At 42.7% G+C, this 20,061-nt stretch overlaps 1 protein-coding gene across 2 annotated transcripts in view; it reads right to left on the reverse strand.

Annotated features, from left to right (window-relative positions):
- Nucleotides 1-18,616, reverse strand: part of PLCB1 (phospholipase C beta 1) — a 624,828-nt gene extending 606,212 nt beyond the window's left edge. For both annotated transcript variants that reach the window (XM_081097387.1, XM_081097386.1), the window contains exons 1-2: nucleotides 18,100-18,616; nucleotides 2,881-2,958 (exon numbers count right to left, since the gene is read on the reverse strand). In XM_081097387.1, coding sequence (XP_080953513.1) covers nucleotides 2,881-2,958; nucleotides 18,100-18,198 — 177 coding nt within the window. In that variant the 5' untranslated portion in view covers nucleotides 18,199-18,616. The remainder of the gene's footprint in view (nucleotides 1-2,880; nucleotides 2,959-18,099) is intronic.
- Between the last annotated feature and the right edge of the window lie 1,445 nt (nucleotides 18,617-20,061).

The following is a 20,061-nucleotide window of genomic DNA, read 5'->3' on the forward strand; positions in this document are numbered from 1 at the left end:
ATCAGTGGCTTATAATGAATGGGTGGCTCTACTCAATGGTATAAGGTAGCCATGACGGGAGAGAGGACGTGGGTAAGGTATTGGTAAAATGTTCAGATTTTCCTCCAGTGCTATAACAAAAAAGATCTTGTAACAATATGCTTTACCAAGAGCTTCTTAAAGCCACTCAGCTCGCCTCCCATCAGACTAGGCATCCAGTGTTTACTAATCAAAGCATTTCAGTACAGGCTTCATGGACAAAGGGGAAAGGCTTTGGGAAGAAGCCAGAAGGGAGGTATAATACGCTAAGCACCAGTACAAGCTTCCAAATGAATGGAGAACAGTGTGTAAAATGAAGAGATAGCCTGGCCGGCATGGCTCAGTGGTTGAGCATCAACCTTTGAACCAAGAGGTCACAGTTCCATTCCCAGTCAGGGCACATGCCTGGGTTGTTGGCTCAATCCCCAGTGTGGGGTGTGTAGGAGACAGCTGGTCATTGATTCTCTCTCATCATTGATGTATCTCTCTCTCTCTCTCTCTCTCTCTCTCTCTCTCTCTCCTTTCCTCTCTGAAATCAATAAAAATATATTTAAAAATAATAAAATAAAATCAAATCAAGGGATGAACTTCAAACCTCTTTTTTTCTCTGATATATCATCCCTATAATACACGTGAAAGATTCACATCACTAGCAGTAATTGTCAGCAAAAAGTATTTTAAAGAAAGTGGGCCTCTAAATAACATGGTGATTATACCATTCAACTTCTAATGATCTTATGCAAAATACATGGACTAAAAGCTTGGTGTGCCATCATCTGTGAGCACCACTTCTTTCTTCTAGCATCAATTTACTCTGCGCCACTCAGAGGAGTTCATCTCTAGAAGGGGATGTAGCACGCCTCTGGTTTCAGGGTTGGGCTTAAAGCAGAAGAACATGGTAACCTTGGAAGCATGGAAAGTCTAATTTTTGTTCTTAAATCCTCTCATTTTGGGGTTAGTGATATATGATCACCGACAAAAATAAATAAATAAATCTCCAACCTCTAATATAGATGACTGAAGGATGACTTGGGTACTTAAAAAGTAAAAAATAAAATTTGCCATCTCTTGGCTAGAACTGTAAGATTAATATCCATGAAAAGAAAGGCAATAGATAGATAAAGGAAATTGCTACCTCATTATTTGTTTTCATTGGTCATAAACAGTATGGCAACCAAGAACGAAAAAAAAAAGGTTAGTAGATAAAAGTGAAAGAAATGTCCCTACATATGAAAATAAGTATGAGTCAAAATACAGGAACAATAGAAATGCATCAAAGAGACTTAGGCCCTAAAACCTTTCTCTTTCTTAAGCAAAGAAATATTTATGATTGGTCTTAGAGGGCAGCTTAGCTGACTTGCCATGAATTATTTAAAAATCCCAAATACCTTCCATTGCTTTTATAGAAGCTTGATTTACCAGTTGAAAAATCAAACTGACAGTTTAGCCTCTCATACAAATACCCAAACTTTTAAAATGCTCTAGGCATTATAAACATATCTTTCATGAATATAGTTTCAACACTCCTAAAAATAACCTTTAGGAGGAAAAAGAAAAACACAACTCTTTCAAGCCATTGTTTTATACATAACAGCAGGAAGCCAAACAGCACGTCAAAGCCAACGTGATTAACACACTCAGTAATAAGCATGAACATTAAATAGGAAATATTACTCCAATACATTTTTTTGACATTAGCTTGGGGTCTATGACTTAGCCCCCCAACATCTGTGGCCACAGATGATTCCAGGGAACCCATACTCAAAAGGAAACTGCAGGGCCACCAGGCTAAAATCTGCCTTAGGATGATAGTTAAAAAGGCCGTTCAGGACTGGCCTTGGAGACCAGCACCCTAAGAGTTTCACCCAGACTCAGCCCTAACTCCAAACACACCACAGCACAGGGCTAGTTACATACTGCTGCTCACAGGTGAAATCCAGGTTGTCCAAAAAGCAGAAAGTGAGACAGACAAACTATGGGTATAAGGACCTAATGTAACGATGTGAAAAGGCTGATAGCAGCTCATAATTTGGTGCCTGGTACGCTATTGGGGTCAATATGTATTTAGCACTCTCCATAAAGCTGATCCCATCTCCAAATATCAGAATTTAGAGAGCCAAAATATCCTACGATCTATGGTCTCCTAGGTTCAAGTACAGAACCGTAGCATTGTCTCTTGAAATAACTACTTTCTATGAATATTCTGGTCTAACTGCCCATTAAACACCAAATAAATATTATGATCTCTAGACACTCCACTTTTAATAATTCAATATGAAATCATCTCAATTGGTTTCATACTAAATGAGATTTTAAATTTATGATATGGTGAATAGAAATCTAATGTGGGAAGAAATTCCTGAAAAATTAAACAGGTAGGCTAAAGGAATCTTATTCTTGGTTTTCTGAACAAATGATCAAGGCCACATTCCCGCTGAGGCTAGGAGATCCCTTAATAAGCAGCAAAGAAGAGAGGGAAGAGAAAGAAAAAGCCGAAGTTATAGACACTAAGATCAAAAGTGTTTTCTCATCATTTTTCTTCATTCTTTATGGGTAGAGTTGGAAAAGGGACTTAAATCAGTAATATTGGCTAATTTTCTTCTACAACAAATGTAACTCACATTCCCATGTTCTTTTCCTAAAAACTATCAATTGTTCTAGGATTTAGAACATCTAATATGTCAGACTAGAGTCCTTGCAAAATCCTAAAACATTTTGATACTAGATATACTTTTGAAGTAGAATCTTTAAATAAGTTACAAGGGTCATCTATGAAATAGGAATACTTATGCAGATAAAATAAATACCTTACAAATCAGCAACCAACTGGATAATGTAAGAAAGGCAAATATTACTTCTTACCTTGTTTTGATCTGTCCAGTAAAAGAAAAATCCCTGAGGGTCAGACCTCAAAATAATTGGAGTGACAATAGTGGAGTCCTAGAAATGTAAGAAAATACATGTATATCAATATATATGCCTGTAGAAAATCCTACCCAGAAGTTACTTACAGGTAATAATTATTAAGAGTTTCTCCAAGGTCATCAATTATTAATAAAAATTTCAAAAAAATAGAGATGACATCTTTAATGTCATAGAATTATTAATTACATAACTGAGGTACTAGTACTTTAGTAATGATCGGAATATTTGGATATTACGTGTAAAGGAAAAGTCCAGTAATGCATATGTTTATTTATTAAGACAGATTTTTTTTAAGGCATTGGCATGTTTTCTATTAAAAAGCTGCACAGACTGACAGATCTTAATGGAAGGGGGTGGGGGGGCAGGCAGAGAATGTCCAAAGAACTTATATGTATATATGCATAATTCATGGATACAGACAACAGTGTGGTAAAGGCTTGGGGTAGGGCTGGAACCAAGAGGAGCTGGGCAATGGGAGGGAAATGGGGGATATCTGTAATACCCTCAACAATAAAAATAAATAATTTTTTAAAAAGCTGTATTTAGTTTTCCAAATAATTTTAACACTACATATCATTATCTATATATATAAAAGCCTAAGCAATCAGCCAACCTTTCGACTGTTCGACCGGTAGCTATGACGTGCACTGACCACCAGGGGGAAGATGCTTAACGCACAGGCATGGACACATGGAACAGACTAATGAATCTCAGAGGGAAAAGGGGAGAGGGAGGGCAGGAAGAGATTAACCAAAGATCTTATATGCATACTAGAGGTCCAGTGCACAGATTTGTGCAGCAGTGGGCTCTGGCCTGGCCTGTGGGGATCAGGCAGAAACTGGCAGTCTGACATCTGCCAAGGGGTCCCAGATTGCGAGAGGGCACAGGCAAGACCAAGGGAAACCCACTGGTGCATGAATCCATGCACTGGGCCTCTAGTATATTTTATATGAACACAATTAATTAAAATCAATGCTTGAGATCATATTTTAAAATACATTTGTATTGTAAAACTATTTTTAATTGTGCTCATGAGAGTAAACATAGCATTTGGGCATTGCTGTTTCCAAGATAACAGTTAATAAGGCCATCTTCTACATATTCATAAGGTTATACACAAAATTGTTATAAATCTAAATTTGCCATGATAAAAGAAAACATCACAGACAAATTTAAAGCAACATATTGTAAAGCAAAATCTGCATGCTCTGTAATTATAATATTAAACATTTCTAAAATCTGTGTTCTTTCCTTTTGGCAATTTTCAGAAAGGCATACCATCTGCACAAGAAAACACATGTCATTGGATATGGATTTTTATACTGAAATACTTAGGCCTTTGCAGGAACTGCATTTTTTAAGAGAGACATAAATTACCAGTTTATTTCAAATTTTTGCATATGCATTATAACTGTGATATGTCATATTCTTTCTCTGATCAAAAGGACTTGTAACAAAAATTAGAACATGCAGAGATAATTTGGGAATTTGGGATTCTTTTCCAGGTGGGATAAAATACATTGATGGTTTTGGTCCAAATGGTAAATTTTATTGGAAGAGCCAGGTTATAGAGGCTCTGGGGTTCAAATTTCTGCCTGTCCCATCTTGGTGCCCCATTCTACACAACCACAACTGAAAAGAAAATGAGATAATAATAATAATACCCACCTCAGAATGGTTTTGTGAGAACTAAATAGGATAATTTGGGTAAAGGACCTGGAACAATGTTTGGTAGATAAAAATGTGTACTATGGTTATAGGGAACTATGTTTACAAACTGATTTATTAAAAATATATTAAATGAAAGTTTATCACGGCATTCCTTTTTTACTTTGACAGACATATATGACATAAAACTTACCATTTTAAAATGTCAAGTTTAGTAGCATTAACCGCATTCATCACTACCACCCCCATCTCCAGAAATTTCATCTTCCCAAACTGAAACTCCGTACTTCTCAAACACTAACTCTCCATTCCCTCCTCCCCACCCCACACCCCACCCTGCCCCTGGCAATCACCATTCTATGTCCTGTCTCTATGAATTTGACTACTTTTCGTGCCTCAAATAAGTAGAATCATACAATATTTGTCCTTTTGTGTCTGGCTGATTTCACATAGTATAATGTTTTCAAGGTTCATCCATGTTGTAGCACGCGTCAGAAGTCCCCTCTATTTTAAGGCTGAATAATATTCTATTGTATGCATATATCACATTTTGTTTACCCATTCATTCGTCAATGGATATTTTTGTCTCCACTTTTGGGCTATGGCAAATAATGCTGCTGTGAACATGGGTCTACAAATATCAGTTTGTGTCCCTGCTTTCAACTGTTTTCAGTATATATCTAGAGCAGGAGCATATGATAGTTCTATATTTAATTTTTTAAGGAAATGCCATTCTGTTTTATCCTAATATTCTTAAAATTCACTTTTACATGCAGTTTGAAATATATCTTTTACAAGGATTGTGCTGTTGCATAGAACTTCATCTGGAATTTTAAAATTTCAAAATTACTTTTAAATAACCAAAAAGACATTTTGGAAACAAATTTGATATTATAATGAAAGAATAATTTTTAAACTATTTTCAGTTTCTCCTATGAGATTACCCATTAAGAGTTCAGAGCAATATTTCCAATAAATCATAGCAATATTATCACTTCTGTTTCACCATCTGCACTTGTCGATTCAGGCAAAATATGTTTCCAACAGGCTCCACACAGCACACATCCCCACTTCCAGGTGAATCTGGGATTCACCTGGAAGTGTAACTTATTCTCAGGTCACTTCCTTTTCTTATCAGTGTCTGACAAGATTCTAATCAAAATCTTGGTGACAATTCACTGCAGGAATCAGACAATCACATATTAAAATTAGGAGAGTAAAACTACTCAAAATTTCTGGAACATCATAGGCTGCCACGCAGTTTCAGATACTGTTATTTTTAAGTTATTCCTTGTCCTCCTTCAAAATTAAAGCTCCTTTGTTCAATATTTTCTTGACCCCACTCTTCCGGCCACAGATCCTCTGTTAAATGATCATTTATCTCGGCTCCCTGCCTGCTTCCTCCATAATCACCTCTAACATTCCAAGATCAGCTGGAACTTGGCATTCTTACCATGCAAGGCCGGATTTGACACAGAAATACACAAATATCCTTTTTCAATGCCACCTGCTTTTTTCCCCACCTCCCACATAGCTGCAAGTTTCTATATTCTCCCCAGACCAAAGTAGCCACTCAATCCAGATCTCAATAATTCTTAATTGTCACAACATGTGCTCTAGTTTGGAGTTTGAAATACTTCATTTCCCAGGTAACTGCAGATGGATTAGGACTCTTGCAACATTTTACTGCAGAAAATGGAGACAACTTTCAGACGATCCATTGTTCACTTTCTCTCTCTCTGTCAATACCTATGAGACGTATGTTCCATTACATGGTGGTTTTCAAACTTGTGAAAGCATCAGCTTTTACCAGGAGGGTTTGTTAGAACACAGATTGCCGGGCCCTTCTCCCAGGGTTTCTCATTTAACAGGTCTGGGAAGGAGCCTGAGAATCTGCATCTTGAATAAGCTCTCAGTGCTGCGACTGCTATGCTGGTCCAGGGACTACATTTTGAGATCCATTGGCCGAGGCCTACAATGGGTGAGGCTTTGGATCAGGAACACTGTAAGGTGGCGGCCTGTGGAAGCACAGCGAGCTTAAAATGTAAGCAAATACATGTAAATGCACAGGCTCTAACAAAGAAGGCAACTTTCATTTGCTTATTTAAAGTAATAAGATATTTTTCCAATAAACATCCACCTTGAAAAAGAGAACACTAATATGTACATACCTGTTTTAAGTTAGTAATAGTGGATGATGTATGTCCACTTACTCCTCTCTATTTGAAAGAAACCATTTTACTCTCATTCCTATCTCATCAATAGTGAAGACTAATATAATGATATAAAAGGTTTTGCAGTATGCTGTTTTGCAACTTACATGAATTCCCCAAAAGGTCTTTAGGGCAAAGAAAAAGGACAGTCAAGGAACAAAGTAAAGGACTGCTACAAAACCCCAACATCCACAAGAAAGAGAAACATTTCAGCAAAAGAGTCATTGAAACCAACATTAACATTACAAAGACCTTTCATTACCATGGTTTCCTCACCAATGTGCTGTCATGGATCAACTGTATATTCGAATGTAAAGTTATATGAAATTATATATCAAAAAAGATGAACTGTAAAACTAAATAAAATAAATCCCTTTAAAACAGGATATAAAAAGCGGGCAGAGGATTTGAAGATGGCAACGTAGGTAAATGCCTGTACTCACCACATCCCACAACCACATCGAAATTACAAATAAAATACAGAATCATCATCTAGAACCGCCGGAAAGCTGTCTGAATGGAAGCCCTACAACTAGAAAAGTAAAGAACAAAGCACATGGGCCACGGCTCCAGTGTTTTGGACAGGTTCAACCTTGGACTGAGGAGAGGGCACAGTCCTCTCATTGCCACGGGCAAGTCCCAGCTTGGAGGGCAGGGCCCGCCCAGCACAATTACAGCCAACAGCTGTAGTTGTGAGCTTGAACTTATGGTTCGAACACGTGGCCCACGTGCCTGAGTGACGTGGGCTTGGTAGAGTTCAGGTGCATGTAGTTGAGTAGGATTGAAACCAATGAGAATGTTGTAAACATCTTGATCACGCCCTTACTTTGCCTCGTGGCATCTGCTATAAAATAAAGACATGGCTTGTGGGCACTGGCGCTGTCCATCAGAGGGGCAGCGTCCCACCAAGACCCAGCTTCATTCTCTTGTCTGTCTTTTCTAAGCCTTTCATTGCCCCCACTCAGGGTCACTGAGCCAGGCTGAGCTGGCATTGAGTATGCCATGGCCATGCCGGCTCCCCACAAAAGCACACTGAGACTGGTAGGAGGTGTGGAAGCACAGAACAAGCTGCTCTGGCACCCATGTGTGCCTCTTTTTCAATTGGGAGGGAGATCCTCTCTGTGGAGGCTGCCAGGAGGAGCGAGGGGTCCCAGCCCCACACCAGACCCCCTGCCCAGGGTCCCAAAGCTGGGAAAAGAAGTCCCTAGGGCAGTAAGAACTACAGGCTATAAAAACCAGTGCAGATTGGGGCTCAATGACACACAGGCTGCTGGAGACCCAGCTGTTCCTCTTAAAAGGCCAGCACCACAAACTGAACTTACAAGATGCAGAGTCCTCTGAGCTCCAGCACCAGGGTGAGGCTCTGGAGAACACAGACACATATGAGTAGGAACTGGATGGTCTGGCATCTGGGCATAAACTCGGAGGTGGCTTTCTCCCAGAGAGAGGTACTTGCAGGGATCATTGTTTCTATTCTGGGACCTCCTGAGTTTCAGGGAGAACTGGCAGCCATTTCTGTTTGCTCCACCCTGGTGATTCCCTAATACCCTGCCTCATCCAATTTACAACCCCACCGAAGCTGTGTGCAGCAGCTTTTGCATATGAATGACCTTTCCTTGCTCAGGGTAAAATCTTTCAAACAAGCTGCAGCTGGGTCAAAGATTTCCAAACCTATCAATAAAAGATCCAAGACCCAGCACCAGCACACCTTGCTTCATAGCTGGGCCTCATCAGGGTACTTCCAAACCCCATACAAAGAGAAGGAATTTTCAGATCTCTCTGTAGCTCCTGTTGGGTGGCCCCAGGCAGTGGCTGGCTTTGCACCTCCCTGGAGACCCAAGAGCCAGTGTGCCCAATGGTCAGTGTCAGACCATACCAGGTTACAAACCTACACATCCATAAGTGACACACTGAAGGGGCAGACTCAGTGAGCACCAAAGCCCCACTGAAGCAAGTCCTGCTCCACAGGGTGTCTGATGCACAGCAGCTCTCCCATGTAGTCACAGCTGGTCCACACAGCCAATTAGCCTGGAGGTCAATTCTTCCCAGTGACACCAACAGCAATCAAATGTCAACTATAACAAAACTGTGTTCACAGCCCACAAAGGGGTGCACCTAGAGCTCCCAGCTCAGGTGACTGGGGAGGCTGAGCCACTGGGCCCTATAGAACACCTGCTACACAAGACCAACTCAAGGAGACATAGCAGCTCTACCCAATACATAGAAACAAACACAGGGAAGCAGCCAAAATGCAGAGACAAAGAAACATGTCACAAATGAAAAAAATGGAAGAAAGCAAACTACTGGATATAGACTTCAAAATGATGGTTAAAAGGTGACTGAAGAATCTTCTAGAAACCTCCAAAAAGATGGAAACATCAGTGATGAGAGAGAATCATTGATTGGCTGTCTCCTGCACACCCCTTATTAAAAATCAAGCCCACAACCTGGGCCTGTGTCCCGACCGGTAATTGAACTGTGACCTCCTGGTTCATAGGTCCACACTCAACCACTGAGCCATGCTAGCGAGGCTGATTGGTTATTTTGAAAAAGCTCCTGGTCCTAACCCTGAAGGAACAAAGAGCTCTCTCTCTTTCTCTTTCTGTGACCCACACTCGCCCTCGTGGCGAATTGCTGGGGCGACAAAGAACTGAGCTTTAATATGAAACAGAAGCTCTGGACACTAGCCTTTGTTTTGGCCTTGATGAAGACCAGATTGGACTTTTTCCATGGCAGGACAGACAGAGACAGAACATTGGGAACCCAGGAGGGGAACTCCTTTGATTTTGCATCACAAATAAATCTTGCCACACCACAATCTCCCGTGCATGGGTCCTTGGAATGCTTTCCTTGCAACCCCATGGAAGAGAGTAATTTCCACAGGGAAGGTAACTAGTTTTGAGTCCTTGGGCAAGTTGAGTCACTAGCCTCATAGTTTGTTCTTATGCAAAATGAGAATAATAATACTTGCTCTTTTCCTACCACTCAGGTGCTCTTAATGACTGCATGGGGGTAAATGTAAATAAATAGTGCTTCACAAGTATAAATTCCTGAGATATATATATATGTATATATATATACATATATATTCAGTAAGAGTGATTATATATATATATATATAATCACTCTTACTGAATTCTAGAGGCAGCATTATAGCAAAACTCTATTTTACTCAAGAGTAATATTGGAAGAGAAAATTACAGAGAATGTCTAGATTGCTATTGCACATTAGGGCTAAGAATCATGAAAACCTAGACCTATGAGAGACCATATTGAGCAGGGGTTAGGAAGGAAACAAAAACCTCTCTAGAATCTGTGAATATAAAGGAATTTAATTCCAGACAAGTAAGCTCTTGACAGAATCCCCTGAAGGTCTGGAGAAGTGGGCTCAGATTGGACCTCCATGAATGAGCCCAGAACACCACAGCTGAGGAGAGCTATTTGCCTCCACCACACTCAGAAAGGTGAGAGATCAAGAAGGAACCCCTGGAGTCAAAACCACACCATCCTAGTTGAAGACGAAGGGAAAGTAATCTGAAAGCAGGGGGCAGCCACTATCACCATTGGCTCTCTCTACTCATGGAAGATTACAGAAGATAACACTTCTTCAATATCTCACTCATCTGCAGAAACAACCCAAAGGATGCTGAAAGGTAGCCTCGTTCACATTTCTGCTTTCCAAATCTCATATGAGTGCACTGAATACTGGTGGAGCTTAATTGGCAGCCAAAATATTGCATGCCTCAAGGAAGTCTAGCAAGTGTAGCTTTAGATTTCCAGACTCTGTGTTACATAAAGTCCCACTAAGAGGATGTGGGAATGGATGCTACGTAAGACTCAGCCATCTCCTAGAGAGCACACCTAAGAAAACATCATGGTTAAAACCCTTCATTTTTATTTTTTAAATTGACTAGACCACTAGCTGACTTGCTCTGTGGTCTTCCATCTCCTTTTTGAGCTCCTATGGCCTCTTCTATAAAATTACTCAAGTTAACTTCTCCTTACCTAACTCATAAACAAGTTCCTAAAATCAGAAGCTTTTAACAGAAAATTAATCTCTTAGGTATTAATGTTATACATTGATATCCACCATGACTAGTTCAGGGAAAAGTGTTTTCCTTACTAGGTAATCCATTCTCATTGAACTTGCTCATAAAATTTCAATGCAGTGAAAAGAAACAAAACATTAAGCCAATATTGTTAACTAAAAAAGCCCTTGAAATTAAAAACATATGTAGGATGCTTTTCATTCTGTTTTAGTAGTATTTTTATTTTATGTGATCATCTGTTTCCCCATTCACAATAATTGAGTTTCTTGATAAATGTGTAGATTTAGTTGACCTCAATTAATACACATACCTATATACCTATATACGTAAGAGTTTGTTCAATACAGAGTTTTACGATTTCCAAAAATTGAAATTAAGATGTGAAGAAGATAATAAAATCAAATAACAAAACTTATAGAGCTCAGAGGGGAATCAGAAAGATTCTTAAGGAGTCTATCCTTCTTCTTATCCTGTTTCAGTTCGTTTTTTTACAGAAACTGATGGATTTCTTAGGATCTCACGTATGACTGATCTCAAAAATGTGTCTCACCTGTGTTCCTTTCCCTACTGATACATAGGGACACATGGCTCTGACTGGGGGGTCAGACCTGCGTAGATGGAGAAAGGGAGTGTTATGAAATCTGTCTGAGCAGATGGAATTTATGACATGATCTGAAAAGGCTGCGTGAACCTAATATTAGCTCGGGCAGCAGGAAACCTAACGTTTTCAGTTACCAAGGATTTGTTATTTATGAGAGATCCATAGCGTTAGCCAGCAATTCACAATCAATGCCACTCCATTTTCTGCTGGCATTCCCTGTTCGTGATAACATGAAACAATCCCGATAAAGCAACATTTAACTACAGGTTACTAAGTGCAACATAAAAAAAGAAAAATGTCCCTGTCCTATTTAAATGTCATGGCAGGTAAACATAATTTGAAACTACTTACTGATAGGTTAAACTTTCAAGGCAAGTATTAGAGATATGCTAATAGGCAGAGCAAATTATCCTAATGCACCGCAGATGGGGATAGCAAAGTCAGGCAAGATAACAGAGAAAACTTATGAGAGAAAAATACAGTGCAGAAACAGCCCTCAAATAGTCTGCTTGTCTGTGTCTATAACAGCCTACCTGCACTAATTTTCCTTACTAAATTACTAGAGCTTTAACTCTTTCCTCCTTTGGGGCATTCATTACACCTGCCTCACTTCTCAGACTTCATCTTAGGACAGATAAGGACCAATTCAAGTGCCTTCTAAACAGAAAATAAGTCAGTTTTGTTGATATTGTTCAAGAGGGTTCATCCAGCAATAACTAAAATGCTTTAGGCTAAAGAGGGTTTGTTTTCTCTGAAAATAAAAGTAGCTTTATTAGATTAAAAAAACAGGCAAAACTTGCTCTATGGAGCTGTAAGTTGGGATAATTGTTACCCAAGGTGGTGAGGGGGGTGTAGGGACTGAAACAAAGCTCCCTGGAACATGAGGGGCTGGCACTGCTGTTCCTTGCTCTGTAGCTGGTTCCAGATGAATTTGTTTTGTGAAAATAGATTCAGCTGGACACAAGATTTGTGTGTTTTCCTGAACACATGTTACACTCTGATAGAAGCTTAAAAGAGCTTTATTTGGAAGAATAATACTCTCACATTTAGGTGACAGATATTACTGCCAATGAGAAAGTCACTACATCTCTTTGGAAAAGAAAAATGGACTATCTGGGCATATTCAAGTGGCATTTTGAGGGCACCTGCCAGCCTTCCTGTCTAAAAACCTGTGGGGGCCCCATCCAGATCCAGCACTTGCCAACCAGAGCTGCTTCTTCCCTACTTCACAAAACCTTTTCAAAGAGAACACTGCTGAATGCCCACCTCATCAACCCTTCCCCTCTGCCTCCTCAGCAATCTTGTCATCATCATGTTGGAAACCGTAACTGCAGGTTCTATGCCAATACAGAAGTTCTACCTATGCTTTTGTGTAGGATGCTGGGAAATATGCTCTAGGCTAGCATGCTTTTAGTATTATTATCACCTGTTTTAGCTGTGGGGAGGAGGGAAGGGGGAGTGCTTGAGAGGGAGGAGGGAGTTACTTGTTTTAAAACCACAGGGCATCATTGCAAATGAGCCAGGCTAGCAATTATGTTTTGAATGTTAGATTATGCTTGCAAGGCAGGTTGTACGATGTAAGATTTATATATGTATTAATTCTTGCTAAATTACAAGAGGTTTTGTTCATCCTTACAGAAATCATACTTGTGTACTTGCTGTGTGTGTGTGTGTGTGTGTGTGTGTGTGTGTACACATATATATTATTTTATTAAGTGGAAATAAAACTTTTGGATGCTTTGTAAACTGGCTTGTTTTGTGTGTTTTTTTGGATTCACTGTTCTCTCAAACACCTGGATTTTTTTAAAAAGAAGGAATTGTTCTTTTTTAAATACAAAATATGAAAATCAAAGCATACCTTAAAGGAAATGGAAGGAAGGTCTGGGTCTCCTACTTACAGAACAGAAGAGTCCTCTAATACATGCTGACCACTTTGAGATAAAACTCATGGCCCTGTAACTACAGGGGAGACAATAACTCCTTAAAACGTGTTTTATTGAGGGCTTCCTGTGTGTCAGACATTAGACAAAGCCATGTATAAGCTTTCCCTCACTTGACCTTAACAGCTGTTTTGTGCAGCAGGAAATATTACAATGCTCACATTACCGATGAGGAAAGCGAGGTTGCGATGCATTTAGTAACTTGCCACAGTGAGATCTGAATTCGGAGGGCGAGAGTGGAGAAAAAGAAAGAACAGGCAGAGGAGAAGCCTCCCAAGCTCCAGAGGTTGTTGAACAAAGAGACAGGGTTCTCGGATGTTAAATAGGGCGAACCAGGTGTTGGGCGGCCACTGTATGGTTTCTGTCCTTCCTCTTGCCCTCCACATCCTCTCCAATACAGAGCAAGGCCAAACACCAGAAACTAGAGGGGGCCACAATCCCAAGCTCCCTAAACTGATTTGGAGAAAGTAAGCCTTTCCTTTGTCTGTTTCCCATAATGGTCACAGACCTTTACACACACCTCTGACCTCCAGAGCTTGTTAATACGCAAATGCCAAATAAAAGCAAGAATCAAGTGGCATCCTTTGAAATCACCAGTGGAACAGGTAGCCATAATAGGTCAGTCCTTTATCGGCTGACCAAGTTCTGGAGTTCAAGGTTTGGCCTTCCTATACAGACACTGAAATACTTCCATATGCCCCCACAGAATCTGGGGGCCCCCAGACCTCTCCATGGATCAGGCAAAAGCAAAGTTAATGCCTAGCAATGGTGCAACACGGTATCTTCAGAACCCTGCTCCAGTTCCACCACCCACCTGCTATTTGTTGTGATGGGCTAGTTCCTATGGCAAAGCTTCTGAATACCAATCTTAGAGTCCAGAGCCTCACCATGACATTGGTAGATAGCCAACAGATTATGCAGGGCACTGCAAGTCTGGGTGACATCTTCCATCCCATAGGGTGTTCAGGACAATGGGACTGACTGGTAATTATAGTGCTTTAATCACCCAAGGAACAAGAGATAATCTCTTTACAATACTAAATGGCTCCAAACTCATCATGTTCAAATGTACCATTATGCATTCTAATGGTCTATTGAGAATCTGCTTAATGAGTTTGCCGAGCCTTCCTGTTAAAGAACAGAGAGCAGGGTTCTACATTTTTAAGTGAGATGAGATAGTTGAGAGTTTTTAAAGCTATTTCCAGAATTTACTTTTCTTCTAGACAAACAGGTGCAGAGATACCCCGGTAGCAGGTATTTTCCAAAGTCAGGGTCAAAAGGCCTCCCCTGCAGACAGGACAGAAAATCAGACTAGACAGCCTCTCAAAAATCTTCCTTTCTTTCCCTTTCTTGCACTCCCACTAGAGGCAGGTGAAAATGCTGAAAATTTTTCATTGCACATAAGAAATTCAAAAGAAATGTATAAAGGTGAAGTAAGCCAGCCTGAGCATCAGAGATAGGATTGTCCAGGATTATGTCACTGAGGTCTTTCTACCTCTTAGGTAGCAACTGGATGACTTCCTCAAAATGCAAACACAGAGATAAAATGAAATTCCAAACCAGCGAAAATGTACACAGGCCAACAACATTGCGCTGTGCATCGCACTTTTCAAATTCTTTCAAAAATCTTATCTCAGTGGTTTCAAAGTGTGGTTCCTCAAGCCAGCAGCAGCAGCCTCACTCAAAACCTAATGAGAAAAACAGATCCCCAGGTCCCACCTCCAACCTTCTGAATCAGAAACTGAGGGTGGGACTCAGCAATCTGACTCTTCCCAAGCCCTCCAGATGTCCCTGATGCACATCCAAGTGTTAGAAGTGCTGATTTATCCTATCGGCTTCTCCCAACTATTAGATGAAATAGGTAGGGAATGTGGCATTCTCGGTTTGCACAAGAGGCAGCAAAGATTCAGAGAAGTTAACTGATTAACCTAAAGTCACACAGCTGACTGACAAAAGAACCAGTAGGTTAACCCTGGCCTTTCAACTCTCCTTTGTCTTCTGCACAGACTCGCTAAGATGCAATATAATTACTCAGGTCACCTAAACTGGCTTGGTTCTAGAAGGGCAAATATGGGCTGGGAAGAGGAGAGGGGTGACCCCTGGGGAAAATACAGGCCACCTAGGAAAGCCTGGGTCCCTCTCAGTCCACAGATCACCATGGAGGCCAACAGAACCAAGAAACGTGCAGGATAATTCATCATATTCCAGATCATTTGACTTCTGGGTGCAGTCTGGGTTCTTCCCTATAAAAGGCCAGAGATTCGACTGCTCAGAGGGAGTCTCACCTTCAGGTGGTGTTTGACTAGTGACCTCTCCATTACTCACTGCACCTCTATATCACTGGTGTTGTTGATAATTTTCTGTCTCCTCTAACTAGCCTGTGAGGTCTATATCAGCTGAGATTTTGTCCACTTTCCTCACCACCCCCAGAATCTAATGCAGGGCCTGGCATCAGTAGGTGAAGAATAAATATATGTGACAGGAATGAAAATAATAATCTACCTGGACCTATCAAAATATGTTTCCATAGAAGACCTTCATTTTCAAAGTGACACTGGATATTTTCTTCCAAATAAGACATTCTGGAGTGTGGGGCATGGATACTGTGTTTCAGGCAGGTTCAAGCCTTGGACCGAGGAGAGGGCACAGTCCTCTCATTGCCACGTGCAAGTCCCAGCTTGGAGGGCAGAGCCTTCCCAGCACAATTATAGCCAACAGCTATAGCTGTAAGCTTGAACCTGTGGTCCGAACACGTGGCCCCACGTGCCTGAGTGATAGAGTTCAGGTGCATGTAGTTGAGTAGGATTGAAACCAACGAGAATGTTGTAAACATCTTGATCACGTAGATGCCCCTACTTTTCCTAGTGGCTTCTGCTATAAAATAAAGACACAGCTTGTGGGCACTGGCATTGTCCATCAGAGGGGCAGCGTCCCACCGAGATCCAGTTTTCATTCTCTTGTCTGTCTTTTCTAAGCCTTTCATCACCCACACTCAGGGTCACTGAACCAGGCTGAGCTAGCATGAGTATGCCATGGCCGTGCCAGCCCCCCACAATAGAGAATTATTTAAAATATAGTTTAAAATTATCATCGTGAATAAATCCCTGAGACGATGCTGGAATACCTTTTTTATTCTGTACTGTCTATCTCTTCCTTCTGCCCTTCATTCTTTTTCAGTAAATCCATCATCACATTAACTCTCTATTTGAAGATCTCAAGATGGGCTAGCCTGTTTTGTTATTGAATTTTCTTTTTTGCTGTCTTCCCCTGACACAAAGCATTTACTCTGAGACTAAACTTGTTTAGATTCTATTCCATTTACAAAACATCCGGTCAACAGACTGGACCAGAAAGAGAAAAGTGTAAAGCCCACAGTGAAAGGATGCATGTTTACATCCTGGTGCACAGAAGTCTATAATTGGCATGAGCTTTCAAGGAAGCTGTGGCTCCGACTCCAAGTTCCATTTGCACTTCCAACTGGACAAAATAGACACACAGACCCACTCAGCTAAGTAACTGGATTCGCTACCTGTAATATTTAAATTGTTTTCAGACACTGGGAAATGGTTTAAGAAGATTAAAGAAAAATACCCTGAAGGATAATAGGCTATAATTTACTAGGTGGGAAAGCCTTTCAACAAGAAATACGCCTCATTTTCCTATAATTCTTCCTGTTTAAAGAGATGTCTTAGTCATTTGGACCTAAATTTCCTTAGGTTCTGGAAGCTAGGTTTGTGTTCTTGTAAAAGCTCTTAAATGACACCCAGGACACCAAATTGATACTCTAAGGTCCCCCATCTGAAGATTCCCGTGTTTTCAGCAAGATTAATTTAAATGCTTGAAGGCAATTAGGCGGTGGGGCGATAACTTGAAATCCTAGGGTCCAAGGCTCATCTGAAACACTGCGGATCTGATAAGAGGCTGCGGCTGAGCTCTGCCCAAGCTGGTAAAAGATGTAGGTAAACTGTGGGGGGATGTCTTGACAGATGTGTTTCAAGGTAAGGACTGCAGCCAGTTCCTTTCTCAAACACTAGCCCTCCCTATCGCCGCAGGCCCACTGAGCCCGGCCGGACCCCTCCCTCAGTGCCCCTGATCTGCTCTGTACCCCTCCTCAGGTGCGTCCTCCCCAGCCCTTCTCAGGCCCCTCACTCGGGAGCCAGGAGCTGAAGTTTGGCACCAGCGACCACCTGTCGGCTGGACCGCGGTGTCCCGTGCCATGTGGGCTCCCCAGGAAGCGCTGGGAGGGTTAGCGGTCACTGAACAGTTTCGGACGTCGAGGCTGTTCCTTTATGGCAAGAGGGAACAGCGGTGCGTCTGCGGACGGAGAAGGGCGCGTCTAGTTCACACACGGGCGCTGCCCAGCCGCTCCCAACTTCACACTGCCCACTTTTCAAACTCTCAGGACCCGCCACGAGGCAAAGCTTGCCCCTCCTGCTCCACTGGGGTGCCGGCCAGACCCAGTTCGGATGGCAGGTCCTGAGCCCCTAGAACCCAGGAGCGCGCGCAAAGCCCCTGCCCTTTGCTCCCCGCCTCGGCAGCCGTCCACGCGTGCCCCCGAGGCCGCCCCCGCGGGCTCCCCGGGCGCCCATTGCATAACGCGCCCCTCGCCCCACCCCCACCCCGCCCACCCCACCGCCCTGCCCAGTGCCCCCGCTAGCGCCCCAGCCCGATCCCCCAATACTTACATCATCCCACTTGACGAATTTGGTGCCCTTCTTGAGGCTGTCGGACACACACACGGGCTTGAGTTGCAAAGCGTGCACTCCGGGCTGAGCCCCGGCCATCTGGGCTCATCGGGGCTCCGGGCGGCCCGGGCGATCGCGGCAGGGACGGGGCGCTGGGCACGGGCTCCTCGCTCCGCTCCAGGGGCTCTCGACTCTGTCCCCCCGCCGGCCTCCCGGCCTCCACACCTCGTCCGGCGCGGCTCAGCAAGCGGGGCACGCGGGGGCCAGGCGCCCGGCCATGCCCCGGGCGGGACGCGGGGTCGAGCACCCGCGGTGGCTGCGGAGCTTCCGAGGGCGAGGAGAAGCCGAGCTGGGCAGCGCAGGCTGCCTGCCGCCGCCGGATACTGCTCCTCGGCCGCCGCCGCCTCCCAGCGCACCATTCAGCACATCCTCTATATACAGAGGGAGAGAGCGAGTGACACACGCTCCGCGCCCCCCCTCCCCACCGCCCTGCTCCCTTCCCTCCTCCCTCCGCCCCGCCACCCGCGCGCGCTTGGTCCCTCCTTCCCCTGGCGGCTTCCAGCACAACTTTGCGCGCAGGGTCAGGCGGCGGGAAGCGGGGCCGCAGCGGCACCTGTCGGCTCCTGGGCCGCACTGCAGCCGAAGCCCGCGCCTCCCGCATGCACTCTCAACTGCCCGCTGCCTGGTGGCAGGGGCACCCGGGGGTGTCCTGGAGCCCTAAGGTCCCTAGGGTTTTCTGGGGAATTTGAGCGGGAGCCTGCGAGTGTCTTTGGATCTAAACTGAGTGGGAAAGGGAGCCTGCGTGAGGGATCAGAGAGGCAAACCGCGGCTTTCCCCTCTAGCTGGAGCTCTCCAGCAGCAGCCGCAAACCCTCTTTTTGAAAAGACAATTATTATTTATCAGTAGAGAAGGGAGCGATTGAGAGGCTTGGAGTGAGAGGTCTTTGGGGAAACCTCTCCGCCCCTGAGAGTTTGCGCGCTGGTTTTGAAGCCCTGGCATGCGGTTAAGTCGTGCTTTTGAGATAGTAATGCCTGTCCTCAGAGAAGCTATGGTTTTATTTCCCAGGGAGACGCAAGGCCCCATCGTGTGTGTGTGTGTGTGTGTGTGTGTGTGTGTGTGTGTGTGTGTGTGTGTGTGTGTAATGTGGGGGGTGGGGGGGAGAGAGTGGCAGAGAGAGAGGGAGAAGTGTTTTACCAATAGAAACTTGCTCATTTAGGAACATAGGTCTAAGAATGTTTGTCTTCATTCATTCAACAAACATTTCTCATTTCTTTTTTTCTAAAAGAAAAGGATAACCCCATCAGAATGGATAAAATTTAAAAGACTGATAATACCAGTGTTTGAGAGGAGATGGAGTAACTGGAAATCCCATCCATTGATGGAGAGAGTATAAAATGATAAAGCCACTTTGGAGAACAATGTCTTTTAACGTTAAACATTTACTTATGATAAAACCCAGAACTTCCATCCCTAAGTATTTATCCAAGAGAAAAGAAAGCCCATGTTTATCCCGACTTGTGCAGCAATGTGCATAGCTTTCCCCATAATAGTCAAAACTGGAAATCACAAATATCAATCGACAGATGAATGAATAATTGTGGTATGCCCAAACAATGGAATACTATTCAGCAATAAAAAAAATGGACATGCTACCTAGTGAAAGAAGCTGGACAAAATAGACTACATACTGCATGATTCCATTAGAAGAATTCTAAAATAGGCAAACTAGTCTATGTTGACTAAAGCACATCCATGGTTGCCTGAGGCCAGGAGTGGGCATGGATTGACCAGGAAAGGGCACCAGAGAACTTTTAGGGGTGATAGACATTATCTTTATTATGTATCAAAACTTAAGGAACTGTCTGTCTAAGAGTAAAGAATTTTATTGTAAGTAAATTATATCTCAATAAGTTGATTTTTTAAAAAGAAGAAACAAAATGAACAAAGAAAGAATGAAACATT

Source organism: Myotis nattereri, assembly GCF_964212035.1.
Source record: "Myotis nattereri genome assembly, chromosome: 8".
Taxonomy (NCBI): domain Eukaryota; kingdom Metazoa; phylum Chordata; class Mammalia; order Chiroptera; family Vespertilionidae; genus Myotis; species Myotis nattereri.